The 26,166-nt window shown below is 37.6% G+C and overlaps 1 protein-coding gene across 2 annotated transcripts in view; it reads left to right on the top strand.

The window, feature by feature from the left end:
- The window catches only part of cdkal1 (CDK5 regulatory subunit associated protein 1-like 1), a 491,565-nt gene that overhangs the window by 410,623 nt on the left and 54,776 nt on the right, over nucleotides 1-26,166 (top strand). For both annotated transcript variants that reach the window (XM_079836708.1, XM_079836709.1), the window contains exon 12: nucleotides 4,787-4,849. In XM_079836708.1, the coding sequence (XP_079692834.1) occupies nucleotides 4,787-4,849 (63 nt within the window). The remainder of the gene's footprint in view (nucleotides 1-4,786; nucleotides 4,850-26,166) is intronic.

The following is a 26,166-nucleotide window of genomic DNA, read 5'->3' as shown; positions in this document are numbered from 1 at the left end:
AATTTGTAATGAGCGTTTAAAAGCCTGTTGTACAACAAAAGAGAACATTTAATCGAGTGATTGAAGTAACTAACTTTTGTGATCTGATGTGCTTCATCACAGAATGAGGCAGAATTTATATTATTTAATAATATTCTGTACAGTGATAGATTCGCCGTGTAGAGAAGTGTTTTTTGAAGAAGATTTCCTGACAAAAATTAAGACATACAGTCACAGATTTTTTAATCATAATTTTATATTTTATAATTAAACCTTAGACCTTTCTAATGATTTGTGGTTTTATGTCAAATATAATAATTGTTAATATTATATTTATTCTTAAATACTCTGTTTTGTATTTTATATCATTTTCTTTTTTTGTGTGCATTTTTCAGACATGGTAACAGACGTTTTATACATGTGCTACGATTGTTTGGCCTGTGCTACAAAACTTTCAGCCAGTGCTACAAAACACCAGTGCTATGTGCAAAAAAAGTTAACGTACACCCCTGACTGTAAATACATTTAGACCACTTAACTTGATTGATCAGGATGTGAAGAGACTTTCAACAAGTATAACAATCACCTACTCTGCCTTTAATTAAGTAAACTGAGCAAACAGCTTTTTTTTTTTTTTTTGGGTGTGAATGCATGTGAATATCTTAAATTGCTGGTAGTTTATTTTCCGCCTGGTTCTCTGTGGAGTGCTGTGAATCAGGGGTTATGGAGCAAATCCTGCTTAGAACTCATTGGCTGGGCCAGGGTTAAGGTTGTGCGTTCTCCGTGTCGAGAAGGCCCTGATCTGATTAGCTGATGTTGATGTGTGAGAGAGAGGGAGAAAGAGAGCGAGAGAGTGAGAGAGAATGTTGTCACGGGACGACAGGCATCATTTGGCAGGTGTGAATTCTACAGCCCAGTTCTCCATGTGATCGTGGGACATCATTTGAGTGGTTTAGGTGGTCTGAGCTCCTTTACAGTGTTCTTCATGCATCACTGATCCATTATATAGGATATTACTGCTTCTGGAGGAGGATTTCAATAATGTGCATCTGTCAGTGAGCTGAAGACGCCGTGAAATGTTCATGACTTGTAATACTACGTTTGGTTTTTTGTGCTGATTGGTGTCAGTCAGATTAGACAGATGCAGATCAAACCAATTTTTATTATTTCCAACAGGACATTAATTTTCTGTGCCAAATTCTAAAAGTATTTAATGACTTTCTGATTTATACATACAAATCCATAACATTTTTGACGTACCAAATAGATACCAATAAAATACTTTTTGATAATTTTTGAGATTTAGCAGCACCTGCTTCAACAGGCATTACAAACCACCGCGAAAGTGGTTACATTTTGATTTAATGTAATTGATTGTCAATTCGATTTGGAATGTTGTAATATCTGGTTTTTACGGTGCCCGAGAGAGCTCAACGCGCTGGAACTGAAGAAAACACATGCAAATAGAAAAAACCCAGCAAATAAAGAAAACATCTTCATCAGTTTGACAACACATGCGCTGCAAAAGTTCACAACACATGCAAATACAGAAACGCGCTGCAAATACTCACAACCCATCACCCATCACTTATTTTGTGTTAAAGAATATTAATAAATTATTCATAATAAATAATATATTTTTTTATAATTTACTTGATTTTATGTCTCAAATCCCAGTCAATTATTCACTGCCTAAAGTGAAACTAAAAACTCAGCGACGAGAGCTCTACTTCAACATGTTCTGATAACACTATTTGACCTTAATTTATTTCTTAATATTTCCTTTGTGGCCTAGCCTAGAAATCTAGACGCACCTAGAAATGTAATTTGCAGCCAGGGTCGTCTAGCAACTCTCCATTGGCTTGCGAGATGGAAACACCAAATTCTAGTCAGGCCAATCACATCGTGTATAGAGTCGGTGGGCGGGCTTAACATAATGACGGCAGAGTTGCTGCGGTTCCGCATGCTACTTGTAAACAAAGAAGCTGGCGAACAGTAGACTTGGAGTTAAGCTTTTCTTTGAGAAAAGAACAAAGAACGGCACTGAAGTCATTCTTAAAAAAGGAAGATGTGTTCGGAGTTTTGCCGACCGGATACAGCAAAAGTTTAATCTATCAACTAGCCCGCTTCACCTTCTTAGTTGCTCTGGTTGGTTGTAGCACTATTCTATTGCGTGCAGAGAGAATTTGAAAGACAACTGTTTATCCTGCCCCCCGGATTGAGCCCTGCCAATGGTGTGTTCCCAGACCCAACATCTTGATGTGGGTCTGGCTTGTCAGGCTACTTGTGGCCCATAGTTAAAAAAAGTCATAGTTTTTTTTTGTTTTTGTTTTTTAAATGAGTTAGCTAATTCTTGTTTCTCCGTAATGTCTAATTTCTCCATCATTTCTTGTGTGCGTTTATTAATTTTTGCATCCTGCGTCTGCAGTAGAACATCACCACGCCAAATAAAAAAAAAAGAAATCAGTGTGAGAGGTTATTAGCGGCTAGACATAATTTCCCAGCTGAGTCGGCGATTTTCAGCTTTGCGATCAATTGCCGATTTGTTCAGAGTGGTGCAGCCACACATACTTGCAACTGAGAAGAACGCGATATACGAAGTGGAGCAGAGATTAGTTGCGAGATATAACAAAGACTTGTCTCCAGCCCTTCCACAACAATTGATTGCTTTCCGTGCAGCCTTTCAAAGACAAATCTCTGGGATGAAAACAGTTCAAGATCTGGCCAGTTTTTTTATTGTTGAGAACAACTCTATCACATCTAGCTTCAGTGACTCGCAGCATTTTTATTCTCTTTCTTACCATCACTGTTACTGTTGCTTCAGCGGAGCGTTCATTTTCAAAACTGAAGCTAATAAAGTACCATGTTGCAAAACTGTGACGCATTGTAATAACGAAATATTATGCTGTTTTAACGACATCTTTTCTCGTAATAAAGAGAAATGTCATTAAAATGACATATTTTCTCCTGGACATGTCATATAGTGATGTGTACAAAATATGCCTTTATGTGCATATTTATTTAGAACATTTAGTTAATTACCGTTCCCCTGTCGGGTTGTTGTCACCGCGTAGAGAGAGAAGGGTGAAATGTTTGAATTTACATGGTGGTAACTCAAAGGTTTTTTTTTACCACTTCGTTATTTTGGCTTGGAATTTTGTTTGTTGGAAATATGAACTAAATTTAGAAATGCTTTTGAAATTAAAAACTTTGCGTTTAATAAACAAAATACTTTTTTTAAAATGAAGACAACATTTGGAGTGGAGTGCATGCAAAATAATCAGTTCCCAGAATCCACGGCCTTTGTTGTTATTGTGAGTTTACACAAAAAACAGTATACAGTTTATAGTTAATAATTATGTCTTGAACTTATCTGTATGGCAAAATAATGACAGAGTATTGGGAGTTGTTTCCGCTGTCATAAAGGAAAAAATCCATCAGAAGGCGCCGGTGCCTTCGTCGGACAGAAGGTTAAAGAAAACGTAGCCTATTTAGTTTCATAGTTAGGCTATGTTTTAATATTAGCCTATCATATTATTATTTTTAAATTGTATATGTTGATTATGAAAAGTGAGCAGCATGAGTAAGATAGGCTACATTATAAGATGCGTAATATGTCTGGAGACATGGAGTGGGGTACGACATGATTTTGACAACTTCATTGAATTTTGTTTTGTAGAAAGTCATTCTTTAAAGTGAATTTTGTTTTGTATAAATTGTATTTTAATTTTGATCTATGTTTCATCAAGTAATTGCCTTTATATTTAATAAATAAGAAGCAAACCAAGATCGTCTGGAATGGATTGACGTACGTAACCCACTGGCCTGTTTCCGCGGCCTTTCAGTAAGACTGAAACTATAGCGTTGTTCTGTTTTTAATACATTTCTTGAATATATATGTCTTAATTACAGTAGGCCTATAGCTATGATATTTGTGGCTGCAGCGGGGTCCGTCATTACTAGGTTAAAGTTACGCCACTGAGGCTAATCATGAGCAGTCCATGGCCGCAAAAGGTTTGTGAAATTTTGATTTAGACGATCTGTTATTTTTTCTATTTGCATGTGTTTTCTTAATTTGCTGTGCGTTAAGCTGTCTCTGCCACCGTAGGTTTTACATCAATCATGTTAAAATCTAGTGTGAAAAAAACAAGTGGATACAGTAAATGCATAGTTGACATGAAATACTCAATAAATGTGACATTCTATAACAATATATAGCTAAGCTATTGTGACTGCAAAAATAATGTTATTAAAATAAAACCAACCTAAATTCAAGTAATGATCAATTTTAAGATATAGTCAGTTTATTTTAACTGTCTTCAGTCTACTGTAGTCTTGGATGGTGACATAAATTTTTTTAATTGCTCGCCATTGTAGACCAATTTCTTCAATTTTGTGATGTGAAATCACTCGTGAATCATATATTTGATGTCTATATTGTAGATAAATTCTCTTCACGTCCCCACTGGCTGTAAAACATGACTTATCTTCAACTAGACGCTGCATAATAGCTCATAATTAGCTTTTCTTTAACTTGTGACTGCATTAAAAGCCATCATAGATCTCCTCAGCGCTCAGCGTTTGCATTTCATTACAAATTAAGGACGTGTAGGCTTTTATAGGCACTAGAGAAACAGAGGTCTTGAGTGCAGATATCCTCATTTTCTTCCCTTTAAGTGTCTGATTTTTTCATTCCACTGTCTGATGTCTTCATGCCATTTTAGTTGGCCTTCAGATACATTTTTTGGCTCTCTTTCTTAGTTTCTTTCTTTAATCAAGATGTGTTGTTGTTTTTCCACTTTCACAGAAAAAACAAAGAACCAAAGATCTCTCTGCTCTCTTCCACTCATACAACCCTTATGACCACAAGGTAAGAGAAAGAGGTGTTTTAAGATGTATTAAAATATATAGTTGTTGTTTGTAATTGTTTTTTTCTTTATTTGCGCATATGTTGCACATGGTATGATGTTGAACAGGAACGGGAAGCTGTGTTCCATCCAGCGCTGTTTTAATTACATCATTAAAGTTTCAGCAGAGCTCAGCACTTGTGGCTCTATCACAGATAGACAAAATCCAGCATCAGTCCAGTTAGTGGCTCTGAATACTCATGTCACATTTTTGACGCTGCATTACTGTAACTAATCAGAGCTGCAACGACTAGTGCATTTCAACCGCCTGAGAAAATGGTCAGAGAAGCTCTTAATTAACAAAAGAGCACTGCAGCACTGGTAAGAGAGATGTTTTTAATATTTTCATGCTATCAGCTTCTATAAATGTAATTGAGATTGCCAGCTCCCTGCTTCAGTGGATGTTGAGCTGTTTTTTATGCATGGAGGTGATGCATTAAGCAGCTAGCAATAAAATAAAAATTTTGTCAGATGCCAAAATAATATGCTTTATGGCCGAAAATGAATGATGAATGTTGATTAAAAAACAAATACGTTTATATGTAAATATATGTTGTTTTTTCAGCTTCCGACCAGTGCTGACAGGCAAGAAGTATAGTATTAGCCAATACAGCTGAAGTATATGGTGCATCTCTAAAAACTACCTAGATCTCTTATTTTTACCTAGATGAGTCTACTGTCTTTCAACCTGCTTCACACAACACTCAAGCTTAGATACATACATGCCGTATGGTGACATGCTCGCCAAAGAAAAAATATTGTCAGTACAATAAGACAGGATGAACATGTACTTTGGTTTTATAGAAGAGACGAGTAAGATAAACCCTCACTGTCAGTGGTGTCCATCTTTAACAAGCATGACGCCGATAAATGGTCAACTGCTGGTTAGCAATTTGCTCTTCTAATGGGATTGTGATCTTTGGCATGATGGAATTATCTAATGATGCTTTAGGGTGCTTTCACACTGGCGGTTTAGTTCGAAACAGGGCATGGTTCGCATGAAAAATTGGTAATGTGAAAGCTGTCATGCGGACCTCAGTGCGCACTGAGGTACTGAACCCGAGACTACCTGGAGGAGATGGTCTGAGTTCGGTTGCACTAGAAATGTGCCGTGCTTTGCGTGAATGTGAAAGCAACATGGACTCGGGTCTGCACTTGTTCAGGAAGAAAAGTAACCTGCATATGCGTTTTAGCTGATGACTATGTATTTAGTTCAATAAAATCAATCAGGGTGGCAAATTAATGGTAATCCACTGTCTCCTCAAAAGAGTCCTTTTGCAAGCAATAGATAGACACCTTCGTTCAACGAACATACAGTAAACCCAAGTGTCGTTTACTCAGCTGCGCATAATAGCACCAATTAAATAAAAAACACAATATATTTACTGCGGTCTGTTTTTCTATCATGCGCCGTGCACGTTTTTGATGACGTAAGATGAACACAAATGCACCAGGTTATGATAGAATCAAGTTCAGTGTGAAACCATACCAACCTTCCATTGTGGTGACGGTTACCTTAATTAACTGATCCGGGGGTTGCCTAGCAACATAAAAAACCACAGCGCACTGCACCTCACGTTTTAAACCTGAAAAACATGTTCTGTCTGATCGGGGCCGTAGTCAGTTTTTACCTTCCAAAAAAAAAGATTGGAGTCAGATTTTGTGTTCACAGAAAGGTTCAGAAAATACAATTTTGCTGATGCAAGTTAACCGGACAGACATCTTCATGCAGCGTCACCCTTCTCGGGTTACTGAGTTCCTGTTTTCTGGCCATGGCACTTTTTGGATGTTAAAAGTGACTGTCAAAGTATGTCTTACTCAAACAAGATCTGTTAGATTTACTTAGATTTATGCATCTGTTTTCCTCACTCTCTCTCTCTCTCTCTCTCTCTCTCTCTCTCTCTCTCTCTTTCTTTTTTTCTTCTTCTTTTTTATTGGATAAATATATAGAGTACAGATAAACTGAACAAAAATCAAATCTCAAGATCCTCTGTATTTAAAAAAAAAAATTGAACAAAAGTTATAGTTCTTCTGCAGGTGTTGACTATATATACATATTTATACATACATACTGTATGTACACATACATACACAGATAACTTACATTCCTATACATGCCACCTAAGTATACTTGTAGTACATACATGCAAACATATGCACCTATTCCAACATACAGAAAACTCTTAAAACAAAACTCTTCAACCCCAAAACCCACCCACCCATCCGTCTACTCTTTCTGAATGAGTGTATAATTAGAACAAGAGGAGCAATATCAAGATTCCTTTTTGTGCGTTTCACCAGAAGGTCAAAGGCTACACCATCTACCTGATCTCTTAATTTAGAAAACGCAGATCCACATTAAATCTTTTTTTGATGCTGATTTCCATCAGTTCTTTCAGTATACCATTATCATGTGATCTGAATCTGCGCTCCTGACTGACATTTGCCCATGCGTGTGTGTGTCTGTATGTAGGTGTAGATCATATGTAAACATATAAGGGATATCCATGTCACGTTGGGGTCCTGATCACATCTCAGGGCTTGACATTAAGCTGGTAAATCTGTCACTCACTTGTCCGAGTAAAAAATTAGCTTGTCCGGAATTTTTTTTTGTGTTGTAAATATCATTTATTCTGAAGCAATATTCTCACCAGTGTTCAATCAGCTTTGACATATTTAAATCTGCATATTTCTGATATTTTTACCTTTTATAAAGGGCATTTCTTTCCATAATCATATTAAATATAGCCTAGGCTATGCTTCAGCTTTCATTTTATTTTTTTAATTTGAAATAGAAATAAAAATTATAATAAGACACTATAGGGCTGTTACCAATCAAATTAAATAATTTACACTAAAAAAATTACAAAATAATATTTTGAGATTGTTTTACATATGTTTGACAAATAAGAAATGTTGGAAAGATGAAACTAAACCACAAGTAGGTGGCAGCAGGTGACCGTTTTAATGAGTGAGTCTTTGAGTCATTCACTCAAAACGGATGATTCATTCAAGAATGAATGATGGTATTCAGGAAAACAGCACTCTTGGTTCTGTGATGTTGCTTAACTGTAGGCTATCATATGTTATAAATATAAAAACTCCACAATTTGTAATTTTAACCGTGTATGTTAACTGAATTTCTTTGTATGAGTCAGTTTATTATACATTATTATTATCCTCTTTCGATCACCACTTACACTAAATGAAAGCAGAATCATTCTTGCATTTTGTTGATTCCCTAGTTATTTTTTGTTATTGACGTTTTAATCAGGATACTTGTCCGGTCTGGCAAGTAAAATTCTTTCACTGGCCCCTTCAAAAAGTCCACTTGTCCCGGACAAGTGGACAAGCAGACAAACGTTAATGTCGAGCCCTGCATCTGCATGTGTATATTGCGACGTTGTTCCTTTGCTTCAGTCTGTGTGTGCTCACAAGGCCCATGTTGCTTTTGATTGAAATTTGCATGCAAGAAAGACAAGTGGCCTCAGATCATATAATTTGCATAATATAACCCCTCCCCTAGCTCCCTGTGGTCAGCCGTTAGCACAGTAATTACACAGACAGCAATCCTGCAGCAGAGCGTTTTGACATCACAGCACTCTCTTCATGCTATAGTATTCTGTAAAATCCACAGATGATGATAATGCAGGACACTGTGCCCAGAATCAGTGTGCTGGACATCCAAAAAAAGCAGGCGTCTCTGGGTTAATAGAACAACATTCACTATCAACAAGTAGCCAATGCTGTAATATTTATTGTTTTTTTATACCTATTTATTAAGTTGTTTCTCCGGATTTTGTTGCTTTTAAGAAAAAACAACCCACATTTTTGCCTGTTTAGGTTTTTAGACTTTAGGTCCAAGTCTTATATTAAGTTTATTAAACCCACATTTAATGGGTTTAATAAACCCATTAAGGTTTGTAATACAGATGTTGTCTTATTTACAACATGTAATTGTGCAGCCTCTGCGCGCTGGACTACTGTGTCTTCTGAGGCAACGGCAGAACCGCGTGAGGCTGGTATGGCTTCACGCCGTCGTTTCCGGCGGTTTCAAAGCATGTCTCCGTCTTGTCATTTTCTGCTCGACCGGCGCTTTGCAACAACACAACCTTGTTTCTGCAGCGCCTTTCAGCATGTTTTTTATAACAACGTCTGGCGTTTACGTTTTACGTGGCATGAGAAAGTCACTTAAACCACATGAAATCCGATCAGAGCAGTCAGACTGAAACGGATTTCCAGAAATGTGATTTGAATAGGATTTAAAACAACATATAAATGTAGCTCGAAACGGATTTGTAAAAATCGGATTTCATGTTTGGCTGTTCAGACTTGCTATATCTGATCAGATTGCAATCGGATATGCACAAAAATCGGATTTGGACTCTCAGTCTGAACAAGGCTTTACTCATCCTCAAGTTGTTCCAAACCTGTATGAGTTTCTTGTGTCTGGTTATCAACATAAAAAAAAAGATATATGTTCAACAGTAGAAACTCGTTCAGGTTTGGAACAACATGAGGGTTAGCATTTTTGGGTGAACTATTCTTTTAATTTAAAGCTTTTTTTAAACTTTTTTTTTTGTTTAAGTTTATTTTTTTACTTTTTAAACCCATATTTATTGTAGTCATGGAGTTTCCGGAATTGGATGCGAGTCGTCCGCTCCGCTATAAATTGGAATGGGTAGTCAGGCCTCCACAGACAGCGCGCGTCCTGAGCAAGATATAAATCCACAATAATGGCCCGTTAATAGCAAAAGCTAGAAAAACACACTGTTCAGAGAGTCACGCTAGTATTGAGTCTAGTAAACGGCAACCTCTTTTAGTTATTCTTGACTGTGCAGATGACCACATCATGTGAAAGAATGGTTCTTGCTTGCGCAGACAGAAAAAACACACTAGCCTACGTCAGGGGCGTGGGAAGATGTTTTTTTGGGTTGAGGGTGCTGTTTTGTTTTGTTTTTTTTGGAGGGGGGGGTCACCACATTTGAATAAGAAACAAAATCGAGTCTATAAAACACGAAAGCAAAACAAGTATATCGGTGAGAACACATTTTTAAACAGCATACACACTGGGACATTTGACTGCACATCACATTTTTGACATTGTTGATTCTTCTTGCAATCGTAATGCAATGGACTATGGGCTACATTAAACTTTAGGGTTATTGTGGGTTATTTTGACCACTTCATTAAGTTTTGTTTTGTTGAAAGCCTTTCTTTAAAGTGAATTTCATTTTGTATAAATTGTATCTTAATTTTAATCAATGTTTTATCAACCAATTGACTGGATTTAATCAATAATAAGCAAATATAGTAGACAATGACATGGAGGCGCCAGCGCCACAAGAACAATGGCTTAAATGAACAACTACTAGAAAAAAAACGTTCGTTTGGGCAGCCCTACTTATTTCAGATAGGCCTATATTCGAAACAGTATGTCACAAAGGGCATTCTGGGTTGAGCGTACGGCACTGAGCAATGGCTTAAATGAACAACTACTAGAAAAAAAACTTTCGTTTGGCCAGCCCTACTTATTTCAGATAGGCTTATATTCAAACCAGCATATGTCAAAAAGGGCATTCTGGGTTGAGTGAGCGGAATGAGCTTTAGAAATGAACGGAATCTTCAGAAAGGCGCTCTCCACTCTGGAGGAAATATTACCGCTCTTTCTAAACACACCACAATGGTCACAATTTGACCTCATGTATGTTTTAAACATATAAATAATACTTTTATTTAATGCTAAAATGAATAAATGTAAATTAACAAAAATTTGCATTGCATTTGCAATCCTGGGAAGCTGTGCAGCACCCCCACTTCCCACGCCCCTGCACTACGTGAAACACCACGAGACAGGATCGAGAGACTCTCGGACATTGCAGTAACATATTGAACATTGAACGGGCCATTCATGTGGATTTTTGATAAAACATTAATCACTTTGATGTCGTGCCTGTGGAAGCCGTTTAGCCCTTCACAGAGGAGCAGTGGTCGGGCACAGAAGCATATTAAATTATTATTATGATTAGGCTACTTTTATTATTAAATTAATATTACAATCCATATGCCCGCAATATTTCACAGCGCATCAACGCATAAACGACGCGCTGCGAGGGTTAGTTAGAGCGTACTCCTCATTTCAAAAACAACTTGTTTAACACTAAATACTTCTCGATTCACGAAAATATAATTTTTCCACAATGGGCCATGAGTGAAATATTAAGAAAATAAATTTGATTAATCTCTCATCCTCTCTAAGAGAATATTCACTGTGAATGCAGTGTCAGATGCCATAAACTCGGTTCGTTTTTTTACTTTCACTTTGTGTAAATAATTGACTGGCGTTTGAGTCTTCTTCACTGGCATAACTCTCGCGCAAAATATTTTCAATAATGACGCAGCATTTTTCTTTATGGTCACGCAAAATGATGGACAGACAATGATTCACATTTTGAGCGCATAATTTCCCGTGATAACAAAATTAAGTAGGCTAAATTATTAAATAAAATAATTAGTAAATGATTAATTATTTAAATAAAAAGAAGGTAAATAAACAAGTAACAAGCTAAATTAAACTGGTTTGCTTAATTTCTGTAAATACTTTGCTGATGCAGGTAGGCCTGCATCAGCAAAAAAAAAAAAAATCTTGTTTTGGTTTTTGTTCCAACATTTTTGCTTAAATTTTGAATTTTTTTAGAACTAAAGTTATTGATGATGAATGATTTGTTTGTGAAAACGTTCATATGCAGATTTCACACAAAAAATGTGTGCCTACGTGTGCTTAAGACTAAGACTAGTGATTGAGACTAAATTAAGAGGATGTGTGTGTATGGACCAAATGTCCCCATAAGATATAATAACCTGAAAATATAGCTGCAAGCAGTGATGACAGGCCCAAGCCCCAGCGGCACCATCACCCTGGTGGCTTGAGGGCAACTGTGCATGACTGACAATATTAATTTAAACTGCATGAATGTAAAATGTCAATGTCCTTGAATAGACCACATTTACCACAGCAGCTGGTGCCACTATGACCATGAAACCTATGAGGTTGTTTAAATTCTGTGTCATAGGTCACTTTGAATTGAGTGAAAAGTTGAAAAGTTCTCTTTTGCAGCTCAAAATTTAGAATTTTCATTAATACATCTATTTATCTTTAAATTAGTAAATGTTTCTTTAACTGTGAGCTTTTAAAATACACCTTTCACACTATTTTATTTATATTGGATGATGGATGGTCATGGCTAATGCTAAATACACACAATTAATATTTTCAAACTTTTTGCATGATCTCACAAAATTATTGCTTGATAACACAAATATTCGGATTAGTGATATTTACTTTAATTTAGTTTTATTTTCTTCTCGCATAATGCATGTCTCATTTCACTGGCTCTGTTGTCTCACTGGTTTACTCACTGTAGAAAACACTTCATTAAAGGCAGCCTCAGGCAGGATTAAAACATTATTTGTGCAAAAATGTTTAGAAATCATTTTCACACACAATAAATAAAGACAATCCCAGAATACTTAGCAGTGGGCTTGAACATGTCAATTAGGCGGATTGGTAGATCCAATCACAGCAACTCAAATGAAGGGACTGATGGATGGATGTATGGAAGGAGAGAGCAATTATGACTGTAAGGTTTAGGCTGGGATCTCAGCGTTTGTTAGCGGCTGGATAACTCATCTCCACAATAACACACAGACGTGTCTCCTGCCACGCTGAATAAATTGCTCTCTTAGCTATGCTAATATCCTGTGCTCTGAATGAAGTAATTACACTAACCTCGCTTCGCTCAAAAAGGCGTAATTACAGGCATACAGAGGAGGAGGCATACTGGAGAGATAGAAATGACCCTCCATTTTGTTGCTGGAAATTTTAATATCTTCCTTTATGTACCTCACTTTATCTACCTCACTTGTGCTAAATTTCAACAATTTGTGTGTATGTGTTTTTTATGTGGGGAATTATTTTATGTTTTGTGTTCAAGTAGCTGGTATCAGGGGAAGCGGTTCCTGCATCTGCACCTCACGTCAAACCTCATGAATAAATAACGTGAATCAACATGTATCCTGTTTAATTTTCAAAAGGAAAGCCATTCATTTTTGTTATTGCTTCAATCCGTATATATAAATCAGAAGGTTTACAATTAATACTTTAGTCAGAGACTTGCATCATCATATATACAAATCTTGAAATTTTCACAAATCTTGAAATTTGTTCCTAGTTACAGTATTTATTTATTGTGTTCCTATGTGTACCAATCGGTTAGGTTAGGTGTAGGGTAAGTGTAAACACGTCTGACACTCTGAGAGTGTGTGAGATTGAGACGTGTGTTTTGAGGTGGGTGTGTGAAGCAGTATGGGTAACAATATAAAAAACGATATATAAATACAGAGTGTCTATTTACACTAAGTGCAAATAGCCCGCCTTTTTGGTAGAGGCTATTTACACTAACTCCGCCCACCAATGTCTGGTTAGGCCAGACAAAAGTACACAAAAACGCCTATGACTTGTGAGCCACAGTGGCGTAGAGAGAGATAGAGCACGCGTAGCAGATACTTTTGACGCAATTGAACCGATTTTGAATCCGCCTTTTGTCGAACCCATTCTTCTACCTTTTCCCAAAGCATATCAGATTGGAAAAGGCATTTGTTTTCAATAAATCGATATGAAGAAAAAATGTGAAAAGTGGAATTAAACCTAATGGTTATTTTAATAATAAAGTATTTATCGGATGGGTAGGTGTACGGAGGGATTTATTGTCCCACTAAGGCAGCATTTATTTAATAAATGTACATTTACACTCAATATGATATTATTGCATACTGTTATATAATTTACTTAAATACTGAGGTGCAAATAATATCTAACTACTATTTACACACTGCTATTTTACATAGTGTAAATAGAATCTATCACTATTTTTCACTGTGTAAGTAGATCACTAAGAAAATACTCCTATTTGCACTTAGCGTAAATAGAATATATTTCTCTTTGTACTTTGTGTAAATAGCAGGTATCGCTAAGAAAATGTGCTATTTTCACTTGTGTAAATAGCATCTAATTACACTTATAACTGCTGCCATATAAAAAGTTTTTTGTTAGGGTTAGTGTGTGGGTAAGGGTTAGTCTATAGTATTTGTAGCTAGCTGTGTATAAAAACAATAGTAATCTATGCAACGATCCCATTTAGATAGTTAAGTTAAATGTTTGCGTGTGTGTGTGTGTGTGTGTGTGTGTGTGTGTGTGTGTGTGTGTGTGTGTGTGTGTGTGTGTGTGTGTGTGTGTGTGTGTGTGTGTGTGTGTGTGTGTGTGTGTGTATCTTTGAGTTCAGGGTTTGTTCATGCAGCTTGCATCAGTAGGGCCACAGTGAATGGCCACTAAAGAGGCTGATATTGTGTACAGATGCATAATGAACGCAGGAGCCCTGCGTTTCGGGGCAGTGATTTATGTGATCTATATACAGCCAGATGGCAGTGAACAAGGCCCATCAATCACAGTGAAAAGACTATTGAGCAGCCGTACAATGCAGACGGGTGCTGCGCTCGGCCCGGGACACACTACAAGTCTAGAGCCCTTCTGCAGGAGCAGTCGGCATCGTCTTTGTGCTTCACCACAATAAAGAGAAGATAAGCTCCGGGAAACACACACAGACACACACAGATGTCTGGTGTCACTGCAGTTTGAGTCTCAACTTGTTTAGCACAGTAAGAACTCCAGTTCACAGTTTGCTCACTCAGATTTGTGAAACAATGTCCTTTGGACAGACAAGACCAAAGTGGAGATGTTTGGCCATAATGAACATCGCTACATTTGGTAGAAACAAAAACAAAAGAGCATATCAGCACACACTCTGGAGGGGTGATGATTTTGGGCTTGTTTTGCAGCCACAGGATCTGGGCACCTCACAGTCATTGAGTTGACCATGAACTTCTCTGTATACTGACTCTAGTGTTCTAGAGTCAAATGTGAGGTCATCCGTCTGACAGATGGGCCAAAAATTGGGTCATGCAACAGGACAATGATCCCAAGCACCCCAGCAAATCTACAACATAATGGCTGAAAAAGAAGAGAATCAATGTGTTGCAATGGCCCAGTCGAAGTCCAGACCTCATCCTGACTGAAATGCTGTGGCAAGAGCTGTGCATAAACCTCAATAAATGTTGTAAAGAGAAGTGGGCCAAAATTTACTTCAAGTTATTGCTGCTTAACGTGGGACTACAACTAATTGAATCATAGGATGTCCTTGGTTTGTCACCCATGGCTTTTCCATTTTAGCTTTATTTTTGCTAAATAAACAATGACACGGTGTGATATGTCATGTGTTGTTGTTTATCTGAGGTTTTATTTTCCATATTTTAAGACCTAGGACCATATCCTAAGATTTAGGACCATATGATTGTTTATTATGTCCTGATACTGAAAACCATCGAATTCAATAGGGTTTCCTTTCTTTTTTACATGACTGTATATTTTAAATATTTGTTGAATGGCTTCTTTTTACTAAGCACTATGTATTGAGGTTCAGTATCACCGATGCCAATACTGCTACTGATGTCTCTTTTAATTTTTCTTTTTTTTTCTCAATATCTGGGGATGAAATGGGAAATAATCTGCATTAAAGTATAATTAAAATCCATTTCAGTTTTTAACATTCAGTAGGCTTTTAAAAATATAACAACTTTTAATTTAAGTAAACTTAAAACAATCTTCACATAAATCCATTTTAATAAATGTGACATTGAATAAATAATAATTCAATAAATTAGTAAAATGTAAAAACACTGCACAGTTTAGCTTTAATAAAGATGAATCTATGTTTAATTTATACAGTATAAATTAAACATAGATTCATCTTTATTAAAGCTACAAATGTTATTCAGTCAAGAGCAAAGTGTTATTCTCTGTCTTTTGTTCTTTGATTAACTTTAATGACATAGTCTCCAGCAGGTATATTGGACTGCTGTCACTTTAAGACCTGACGCACATTTGATTTTGACCCAATTCTTTAAGTTAAGACTTTTTTAACTTATTGAAGACGAGGATTGCTATCTAAAAACTGGTATTTTGATATCATTTTGTGTGTTTTTGTCTGTTCAAATGTGATCTGTACTGGTGCACTGTCTGAGAAGCGGCTTTTTGTGTTTGTGTTTCGGGCGTGTATTCACTGAGCTTTACAGACAGCTGGCCAATGGTGATTTGCATTCTCTTTTGTATCTTATCGCGCTTAAAAACACTTTAATTAATGAGAGTGTGATCATATAGTGTAAACACTAGCCAAAGTATGCCAGGGAGAAAAAAAAACAGTTACGGCATTAATTGCATTAAATTTTTTTTTTTTACGTGTTAAAAACATACATCCTAAATATCTCCGAAAAGTCTTTAGTTTTATTATATTTATAAAAGAAAGATATGCTGTACCGAGTCTTTCCGGATAAAGCCGAGCGGCTGGAGGCGTATCGTGTGGGCGGAGCTAAAGAATCACGAGCGCGCACAGCTATTGCGTTGAGAGTGTCTGAAAGCTGTGACATGACATCCTTAAACGTGGAAAAAAACGTTATCCTAAATAAACCATTGCTATCAATCACATTCAGCCATACACACAGTATATGATCCAGAATCTGAAATTGAACAGGAGCAGCAGCAACAATGACTACAACAGGACGTCTCTATATGGTATGTACTGCGACTGTATATATTTGCTTAGCGGCCTGTCATGCGCAAGTTTTACAACATTTGTGTGTGTTTAGTCATGGACACAATTTGGTTTATGTGCTATTGTATGCGATTTAACGTTAGCAGTAGCAATCGGAACGGTTTTGCACGTCAGACTAGTGTTTGTTTACATAGAGAAACAATCGAATAGTAGCACATTTTGAATAATAGCTAACAACACAAATACATATGAAGCAGTTTTACTCACCGCCTACTTCCAACGCACGATCGTGAACCTTTATCGCTGGGACTGCTCCATCTTTCAGCATTAGACGACTTACAAATCCGGTGTTGTACTGGGCCTTGTTTATACACCATCGTCGCCGAAATGCAGGGAACAAACAAAAACACTTGCACAACTCCGTTGCTGCTCCGGAAAACAAACTCCATCCACTGTCCCATTAACGCTGGGTTCTTTGGGAAGCTGTACAGGGCTGGTCTTGCCCTGACAACCGAAAACACACTTCTTTGATGACATTGTTGATTTCGTGAAGTCCTGTGACTGCAGCGCAGCCGGCTTCCTGAAAGCCGAGCACAGCGCGTTAATGGGCGTGCATTTGCTCTCTCGCTCTATTTGCACGCGCGCTCTTCCGGGAGAAGAGCCCGTACGGCCCATACAAGGACATTCCGCCCTTGTTGACGTCACGCAGACCCATACTCGAAAAAAACTTTCCGAAACTTGTGACAAACCGGAAGGAGTATTTTTTGCACAGAAATACTCCATCAAACGTCCAACTTAATTTTTGAAACTTTGTCCATGTTTAGCATGGGAATCCAACTCTTTAGCAGTGTAAAGAGCTCAGTATGCATGAAACAGCATTTCACACCCCCTTTAAAGGTGCAGTGTGTGAATTTTAGCGGAAATCTAGTGGTGAGATCACCCACCGCTCAACCCCCCCTTTCGAAGCACATAGAGAAGCTACGGAGGGCCGACACAGAACAAAAATGTCGTCGTCAGAGAGAGCAGAGAGTGACTAGCGCTCTAGAGAAGTTTGTCCGTTTAGGGCTACTATAGAAACATGACGGCGCAAAATGGCGATTTCATTGTAAGGGGACCCGCGGTGTATGTAGATAGAAATGCCTCATTCTAAGGTAAGAAAAACATAACAGTAGATTATGTAAGGTTTTTATACACCACTTAAAACATAGTTATGTATATTATATTGCATTTCTGTCAATAGATCCTCATAAATACTACACACAGCACCTTTAAACTGAAAAAATGTATGCATTATTTTGACAGCTCTAGTTTAATTGTAGTTAATCGGTCAAGCACAGTTATCTGCCCACATTGATTATCTCCAAATGGCCAAATATACATTTACTTGCTCCTTTAGACTTCAGATACTACTCCTGCATTATAAATATAAGTCGAGTAGTGTTGCATAGGACATATTATTTTTATAATTTTGTAATTGGAACATCTGACCTGCTCTGTTTGTCTGACGTCATTATTTCAGAGGCAGGTAGGAAACTCGTCTATAATTCATGCTTGATTTGCAGCTCTCTCGATTAGTTGCAGATTGTTATTTGATTCGGACACCTGCTGATCTGCACAAAACCATCAGAAAGCATGAATGGCAAGGCACTCCTGTCTATTCAGCAGACGCACCTTGATTCAGTCTCGCCTTGTGCTCATGTGGAGGTTTGCATTTTAATTAAACTCCACACAGGAACAGCTGCCTTATTTTTAAGACTTTTTAATTGGATTGGTAATCTGTGTTTTCGTATCAGAAATGTTGAGTGTTGAATTAATTTAGTAATTCATTAGTGAAATTAATTAATGCCCTATTATATTTACATGAGTGAGTGCAAAGACTTTATTAATCAAGTTGTGTTCATGTTTCATGTTGTGTTCAACTCCCATTTTCTCAAGGAGTCTGAAATATTTACATTTACATTTTTTTTTACATTTATGCATTTGGCAGACGCTTTTATCCAAAGCGACTTACATTGCATTCAAGGTACACATTTTACATTTTGTCAATTCTTGCTTTCCCTGGGAATCGAACCCATGACCCTGGCGTTGCTAGCGCCATGCTCTACTGTTTGAGCTATTGGAAAGCCTTTCCAGAATTAGTCTTGAACTAATTTGAACTTAATCCAGACATATACGTTTTTTTTCTGTCATCATTTAGACACCCTGATCTTGTTCCAATCCCTGAACTCTGAGACATTTTGCTTGATATCCTTAAGTTGATGGTTATTCACACTGAATTTGTTCCACGTTTTACACTGCTTAAAATTAACCCAGGGTTAACAGTTAATCCTGGGTATTCATAAAGTGATCTTTCACACTGTACATTCCTAAACCCTGGGTTAACATTCTTATTTGGAATATTTGCTGTGTCAGTGTCATTGATTGGCTGACGCAGCATGTGATATGTTTACATAAAGGTTCTAGCATTGCGTGTCCTCGTATTATTCACCATTCAGGCATAACATTGACCAATGACAGGTGAAGTGAATAACACTGATTGTCTCTTCACCACGGCACCTGTTAGTGGGTGGGATATATTAGGCAGCAAGTAGGGCTGGGCAATATGGCCAAAAAATTATCTTGATAAAAGAATTTAATATCAGTCGATATCGATAATTATCACAATAAATGTCAAATATTTATTTATTTCAAATTTAAAGGCAGATTTTTGCTCCTAAGTGAAAGTTATAGAAACCAGACTGTTAATTGGGGTTTTGTTGTCAGAACATGAAAAACATTTGAATTCCTTACACTTTTCCAGTCATTTTTCCTTAAAGCTGCAGTCCGTAACTTTTTTTGGGTTAAAAATTAATAAAATAATTTTTTGAGCAAGTGCATAACCAGCCAGTGTTCAATACTATCTGCTTACCTTAGCTCGATTTACAACGGTTAGCCTGTAATAATGTTTTTAATTCCAGTGGTACTGGTGGATTTCCTCGGGAAATTCAAGCATGTCTTTGCATCATTATGTCACATCTGTACACATAAAGAAGGTGTCCCGACTAGTAGGCTATATTGCGTGAGGATGTTGGAGGTGGAGATTTATAGCCTTTTCTCACAGCACTTGATATAATTAAACTTATCAATTTGATGGTGGATCCAGAAAGGTTCAAATGACAATCACCAGTAACAACTGGAGATTCACCTGTTGTAAAATGCAAAAGACTTCGGACTTTCGGGGTGCGTCTCAATCAGCTCCCTAGTTTAGTAGTCAGGGCACTGATCAGGACATACTGTAAGTCAGTGGGCTGACTCCCTGATCGGTGCCCTGACTACTGAACTAGGGAGCTGATTGAGACACCCTCGAAGTGGCTACAGAAAAAAAGAGACTGCAAACGGGCCTATGTGAAAACGAGGATAAAAATGGCTTTTGAAATGTGGCGTGAACTCCGTGTTTTAAAGGGGTTCAAAACGGACACAGAGACTGCTTTTTTCTGCTGGACAAGACATTTCAATGGTTAAATTATGTAATAGAAGCACACTTGTTCACTTAATTCATACAGTTATGGAGTTTTCTATGTTGTGCCTTTCTTGTTTTGCTATGTGCATTATGGTAGGCTACATATCAATTATTTAGTGCTAGCTATGAGAGGGAGCAATTCACCTGTAACTTACTCGACATTCATTTGTTGGTATATGACAGTTAGAAATTAGACTGCACAGAAATGGAAACTAAACTACAGGTAGCCCTAATACACATTAAATGTAGTCACGCTATGCTGATGTTAACATTAACAATTTATAAACAAAGTATAATTTGCATGGTTTGACGTGATATGATAAGCGATCGTTAGATTTAATCATTGCGATTTACTGCAATGCTTTTTTCCTCTTAGTTGGTCAGAACAAAAGTGGATGTTCTCTACTTACTTGTTCAGATTACATTTTCCGGTGAAAATTTTTATGTTGGTCATACTTTCAAACAGTATAATCTGTGATTCTGAATGACAGTATCCAGACCGGCGCAGCCGCACATTCTCCTCAAAACATTAGATTCCTCCGCGCTGTGCTGTGCCGAGGCACAAATCATGTAAAGTTGATAATTCCGCAAATAACTGCAATTGCAGATTTCGAACAGAGATGGCGACAAAGTGGATAAAGTACGGACTGCAGCTTTAACAAAATAAATATCTTAATAGAAAAAGTAAATGTCTTAATTGCTGCATGTGTTAACGGGTGATATTGTTTCTAGTCATGAAACAGGTTTGTGTTGCCGGACTTTGGCATATATCTTCGGCACAGTTTGCAGTGCAGGCTGCAATATTAATAATATTTGATTGTTTGTTTTAGAAATGCACATTTGACAGTGAGTTGGCAGTAGTAGTAGCTTGAGTTAGGAGGTTGCAGATGTAAAATTATGTTCACTAACAAAAACACGGATATCCGTAAAAATTGTAACAACCTAATTTTTATATGGTAAAATTTAAATATTCTGAGTTTTATTCAAATTAACCATTGGTCTTCTAAAGTATCATACATTTAGATCATGATAATCACAGTTAAAACCATGCAAATAGCTCTTCACTATCATGGTAAAATGTATCTATTTGGTTTCTATGGTATTTGAATGAAAAACAGTAGCCTAAAAACATTTAGAATAAATGCACAAATTCTATAGCTAAATAAAATACTGTAATAATATTTCATTATTCTTTTAGTACATTTAATACATGTCTACATTAATAATATAATACAATTCTATATGAATATCCCACATTTCTGCCACAGTACCATGGTGCAGTTTGTGTTAAAACAGTAAATCCATGGTAAATTATGGAGATTTGTAGATAGAAAGTCCTTCTGACTGTATCATTGCACACAGTGTTTCTAGTGTTTTTCAGCGCTGTTTTGTCTAGCTTTAAAGAAGTTAAAATCAGACAAAATTAAAATCAGTTAAAATTTGTGTTTTTCATTAATTATAACAGTATTTGTGTTAGTCACAGTGCCGATTGCCAACATAATACTTGAGCAATTACTAACCCTGAATAAACTATATAGAAGGGCTGGGACAATAAATCGATGCATTACTTGATTCCGAGATTTTCCGAATGCATCAAGATTCTGAGCTTAGTTTTTAACAGCAGATGGTGCCCTAGGCTAGTTTTTAACCGCACAATCAAATGCTCACGAAGAAGAGCGCTCGTGAGTTCCGCTGAGTCTGACAATGTACTTGCACCTCAGAATTTTTTTATGACGTGAGATGAATGTAAACATTCTTCAAATACCCTTGTTATTCGCTTCAACCTTTTCGAACTTTATGAATACAAGCACAGTTGTACAGCTGTATCTAAAGCACGCAGTGCCATCTGCTGTTAAAAACTAAGCTCAGAATCTATTGGAGAGAGAATTGCGATGCATTCGGAAAATCTCAGAATCGATCATTTCTCGATTCGCGATGCATCGATTTATTGTCCCAGCCCTACTATATAGTTGGTTGCTAGCATTGGTAGCGCATCCTGATAGTATACCGTTGGTAGCACATCCTGATACCCAGCTAAAAGGAAATGTTCTCAGAACTTTGACTACAGTTCTGTAAAGCAGTCCTGTCAGCAGGTGTTACGGGAGCAACATCCTGAACAGTTGTTTAAAGGCTCGCTAGTGGTTTGCGTGACTCTACGTCTCATTGAGAGAACTCTTCAAAGCTTTAAGCAGACGTGTCACAACAATCTGTGGTTAGTTTAGTAATGTATTACCCATGAGACATCAGTGTCTGAATGCTCAGAACTCATGTGATAAGGGTCACTAGTTCAGTCTCTAAAACTAGTAAATTGAGTTTTGTTAACTACATCTCCTGCTTTGCATGTCTAGTTTCTGGGTGGGCAAACACATCTGGAGCCACGTTTAACAAGCCTTTCATGTTAAAGCCCCCTGAAACTAGTCTACTTACACAACGGAATAATCATCTGCTCAAACAGCACAGGCGCTTTCAGAGCCGGATTATGGCTTTTGTTGAGCTATGACTTAATAACAGCCTGTGATTTTAATACTTCATTGTGTGTTTCGTCCCACGGCTGTCCAGGAGGACTATTGTTCGGATTTGCAAATGCTGTTGACTAAGATTATATAATGTAGTCACAAGTATAGTACAAGTTGTCTTTGAAACTTTCTATTGACACAATCTAAGGAAACGCATGACATAGCGGCTGCTTTTGTCTGAAAATAAACATAATTTTTACATGAATATCTGGCAGCAGGTGTCCTGTACCACAGCGCTGCTCACTTCAGCACACAACTCTGTCCTTCACTGTCCTGAAAGTCTGTCAGAGATTGTCTCTGAATTTGACTCTAGAATCTTGACTTCATGACACACATTGGGTTTCTTTACATGCACAATTTCTGTCAAGCCAAATGAATCCAATACCATTTCAGATTCTGAAAAATCTATTTAAATGAACACACAGCACATACACAGTGGCCAGTCGCCATGTTCACTGCGGTAATGTCTAAAAAATGTATATCTAAAAAGAAAGCTAACAATTATGTCAGAAGAGGTTTTGGCAAAAAAATAAAAAATTTAAGTCTCCTCCATGACCAGTTCATAAGATGCAAGCAAACATATGCATAGTCCGTATGCAAACTGAGATCATCTTATAAAAGGGCTCTAATAAATATGCATCATGGCGCTGAAAGTTACGATTTGAAGTTGAGAATTCCAGGTTGTGTATCCAGTGAAAGCGAGGCCTGGGTTTGTGTGAGTCTGAGTTTCTGAGCACATGAAAGGAGGGCATTGTTGGGTCTCTCCATCGATCCAATCCTCATATGTGAGCTTGTGAGCTGCAGGCAGACACCTGATGATGTTCAGTGTGTGTTGAGCCCTGGAGACAGCAGTGAACACGTCTTTGATGTGTGTACTCAGCTCTCGGCCGGCACTCATGCCAAATCTCACACTTCAGGGTCAAACCTTCACAGTGCTTCATTTAGCACACAGAGTGAAACTCGGATGAAAATCCACACTCATTGTTCTGTTTTGAGACGGAAGCCGGTTTCTGTGCACTGTGGATGGACGGGGTCTAGTTTGCCTTGAAATGGTCATATGTCATTATTAAGTAATTAGTTCAGCCTACAGCATAATTTCATCATTACTTGCCCTCATGTCATTCCAAACCTGTATTTCTTCAGTAGAACTTAAAACGTTTTTTGAAGAATATCTCTGTTCTTGTTTTGTCCATGCAATGAAAGCCAATGGATTCCCTGTTTTATGTTTCACAGAAGGCAGTCATACAGGTTTGAGTGTTAATGAGTGTAAATCATGCCATATTGCCACTGTCTAAAAGTGTAAATAACCAACAGGGATGCATGTGCAGAGAGATGATTCGCATCTGTCAGTTAGATGATTTGCATATCTGCATTATAACCTCAAAGTGATCATACAGGCTTTGATTCTTGCTGTCGGACTCGACATGACAATTAACAATGAACATTTTAAATCAAGCTCAGTTCTTTAGTGTGTAAGCTGTGGCAAAGAAACACATGCATCTGATTTTATAGATTGTGTGTGTGTGTGTGTGTGTGTGTGTGTGTGTGTGTGTGTGTGTGTGTGTGTGTGTGTGTGTGTGTGTGTGTGTGTGTGTGTGTGTGTGTGTGTGTGTGTGTGTGTGTGTGTGTGTGTGTGTGTGTGTGTGTGTGTGTGTGTGTGTGTGTGTGTGTGTGTGTGTGTGTGTGTGTGTGTGTGTGTGTGTGTGATGCTAACTTCATTCCCAAAATGTTCTTCAGGACAAACTCCTCCTCTGACCTCACTGCATCACAAGTAGCAGCAACAGTGCTCTGTTTCCCAGTTGCTTCAGCAGTGTACCTTATCTCAGCATACCATGCTGTTTGTTTAAATGTTTCTGTTTGCTCATACACATTTAAGACATTGGCAAACGTGGATTCCATTTGGTATAATTCAGCATCATTTCAGTGCCGCCTTTATTTCGAAACGGAACACTTTACTGACAACATTTATCGTGAAGACAGAATCAGTTCCTGCTGTGATGATAATCTATTATAAAGTGCATTACTGCTTCAATCTCATAGCAGCCATTTCTGTAGTTCATATTTAGTTTGTTTTATTACATGTCTCTACAGTGATATAAATGAATATTCAATTCACATTTATTTGTATAGCGCTTTTCACAAAACATTGTTTCAAAGCAGCTTTACAGAAAATGTATGCATCCACATTACAATTTAGAGTGATTTGTTATCTGAGGAGGCTGGAATGTGAACTATGTGCTATAGTTAGTATAGGACTACTATAGTTCTGATGCATTAACAAGATTCAGATGAACAGTTGAGATTTCTCTGAACTGTCATCTCTCCAGTGTGCCAGTGCCATTGACACTCTTAAATGGATCATTTACTTCCCCTCATGTCCTCATGTCCAGGACAGACGAGGATGCATCCACACTGACTGCAGCAGGTCAGACTTTTTCATACTATAATAGCAGTTCATGTTTGTTTTTTTCTTCATCTGCTGGTCTCAATGCATCCCTGACCAGCCTGTTGTGTCTCACAAATAGAATTACGTTATCAGCAGTCGATTATGATATGGTAAAAGGGCAGGAGGTTTAACAGGGCGACAGGAATCCGCTCTTCTCCTGTTCTGACCCCTCATAAAATCCATCCATCTCATTCCATCTACTTCCATCTGTTAATTCAACACGACCAGTCACACACAGATGTGCCGGTCATAGAGTATACGTGGTACCACGTTTAACATCATATCATATATCTGCAGTTGTGATGTGTTGTCTTTCGCAAAGGAAATGCACCTGTGGACACACAAATATCATCACCATGGATGATGTGTATCTGAAAGGATGATTCTTTTTATTTCATAGACATTGAAACAATAATTAATTAATGGGTAACACTTCAAAGTGAAAATTTTGTGATATTTTACTCACCCCCATCTCATCCAAGGTGTCCGTGCCTTCCTTTCTTCAGTCGAGTTTTTTGAGGGAAACATTCCAGGATTTTTCTCCACATAATAGACTTCAATGGCAACCAACTGGGTTGAAGGTTAAAATCAATGAAGTTTCTAAGGGCTTCGAAGGGCTTCGGAGGCTCTGTACGATCCCAGCCGAGGATTAGGGTCTAATCTAGCGAAACGATCCGTCATTTAAAAAAATCAAAAAATGTATATACTTTTTAACCTACATTGCTCATCTTGCGCTGCTCTGCGGAGCGCCATGGATTGCGTAATCACTTCAGAAAGGTCACGTTAGATGTAGGCGGAAGTACCGCCCCAAGCGAACGTGCTCTCTTGCGTCTCTCTGTGGTTGAAACACTTGAGCTATTCTATGTGACATGATACGGATTTCAGTAAGTTGTCCTTTATCTTTTAACACACTTTCAGATGATTATTCATGTTTATTCCGCGCTGTAACTGGTATTAAGGCGGAAGAGAAGATCCGTTCATGTGCATTCCACGCTGCCGGTTCTCTTGAGCTGAGCTGGCAGAGTGATCTCGTGCCACAGCGCCAAATCAGCATTTATGCTTTTGAATTTCGTACAAAAATAGACGTAATTTGAAATCTGAGACTTTGTTTCATAAATAGTAATAAAGCATAAAAAGTGCTGAAGTCCTGTGGGAA

This window comes from Gobio gobio (assembly GCF_949357685.1).
Source record: "Gobio gobio genome assembly, chromosome: 15".
Classification (NCBI taxonomy): Eukaryota; Metazoa; Chordata; class Actinopteri; order Cypriniformes; family Gobionidae; genus Gobio; species Gobio gobio.
The sequence above is the reverse complement of the archived record's forward strand: the minus strand, read 5'-3'. Positions and strand labels throughout refer to the sequence as shown.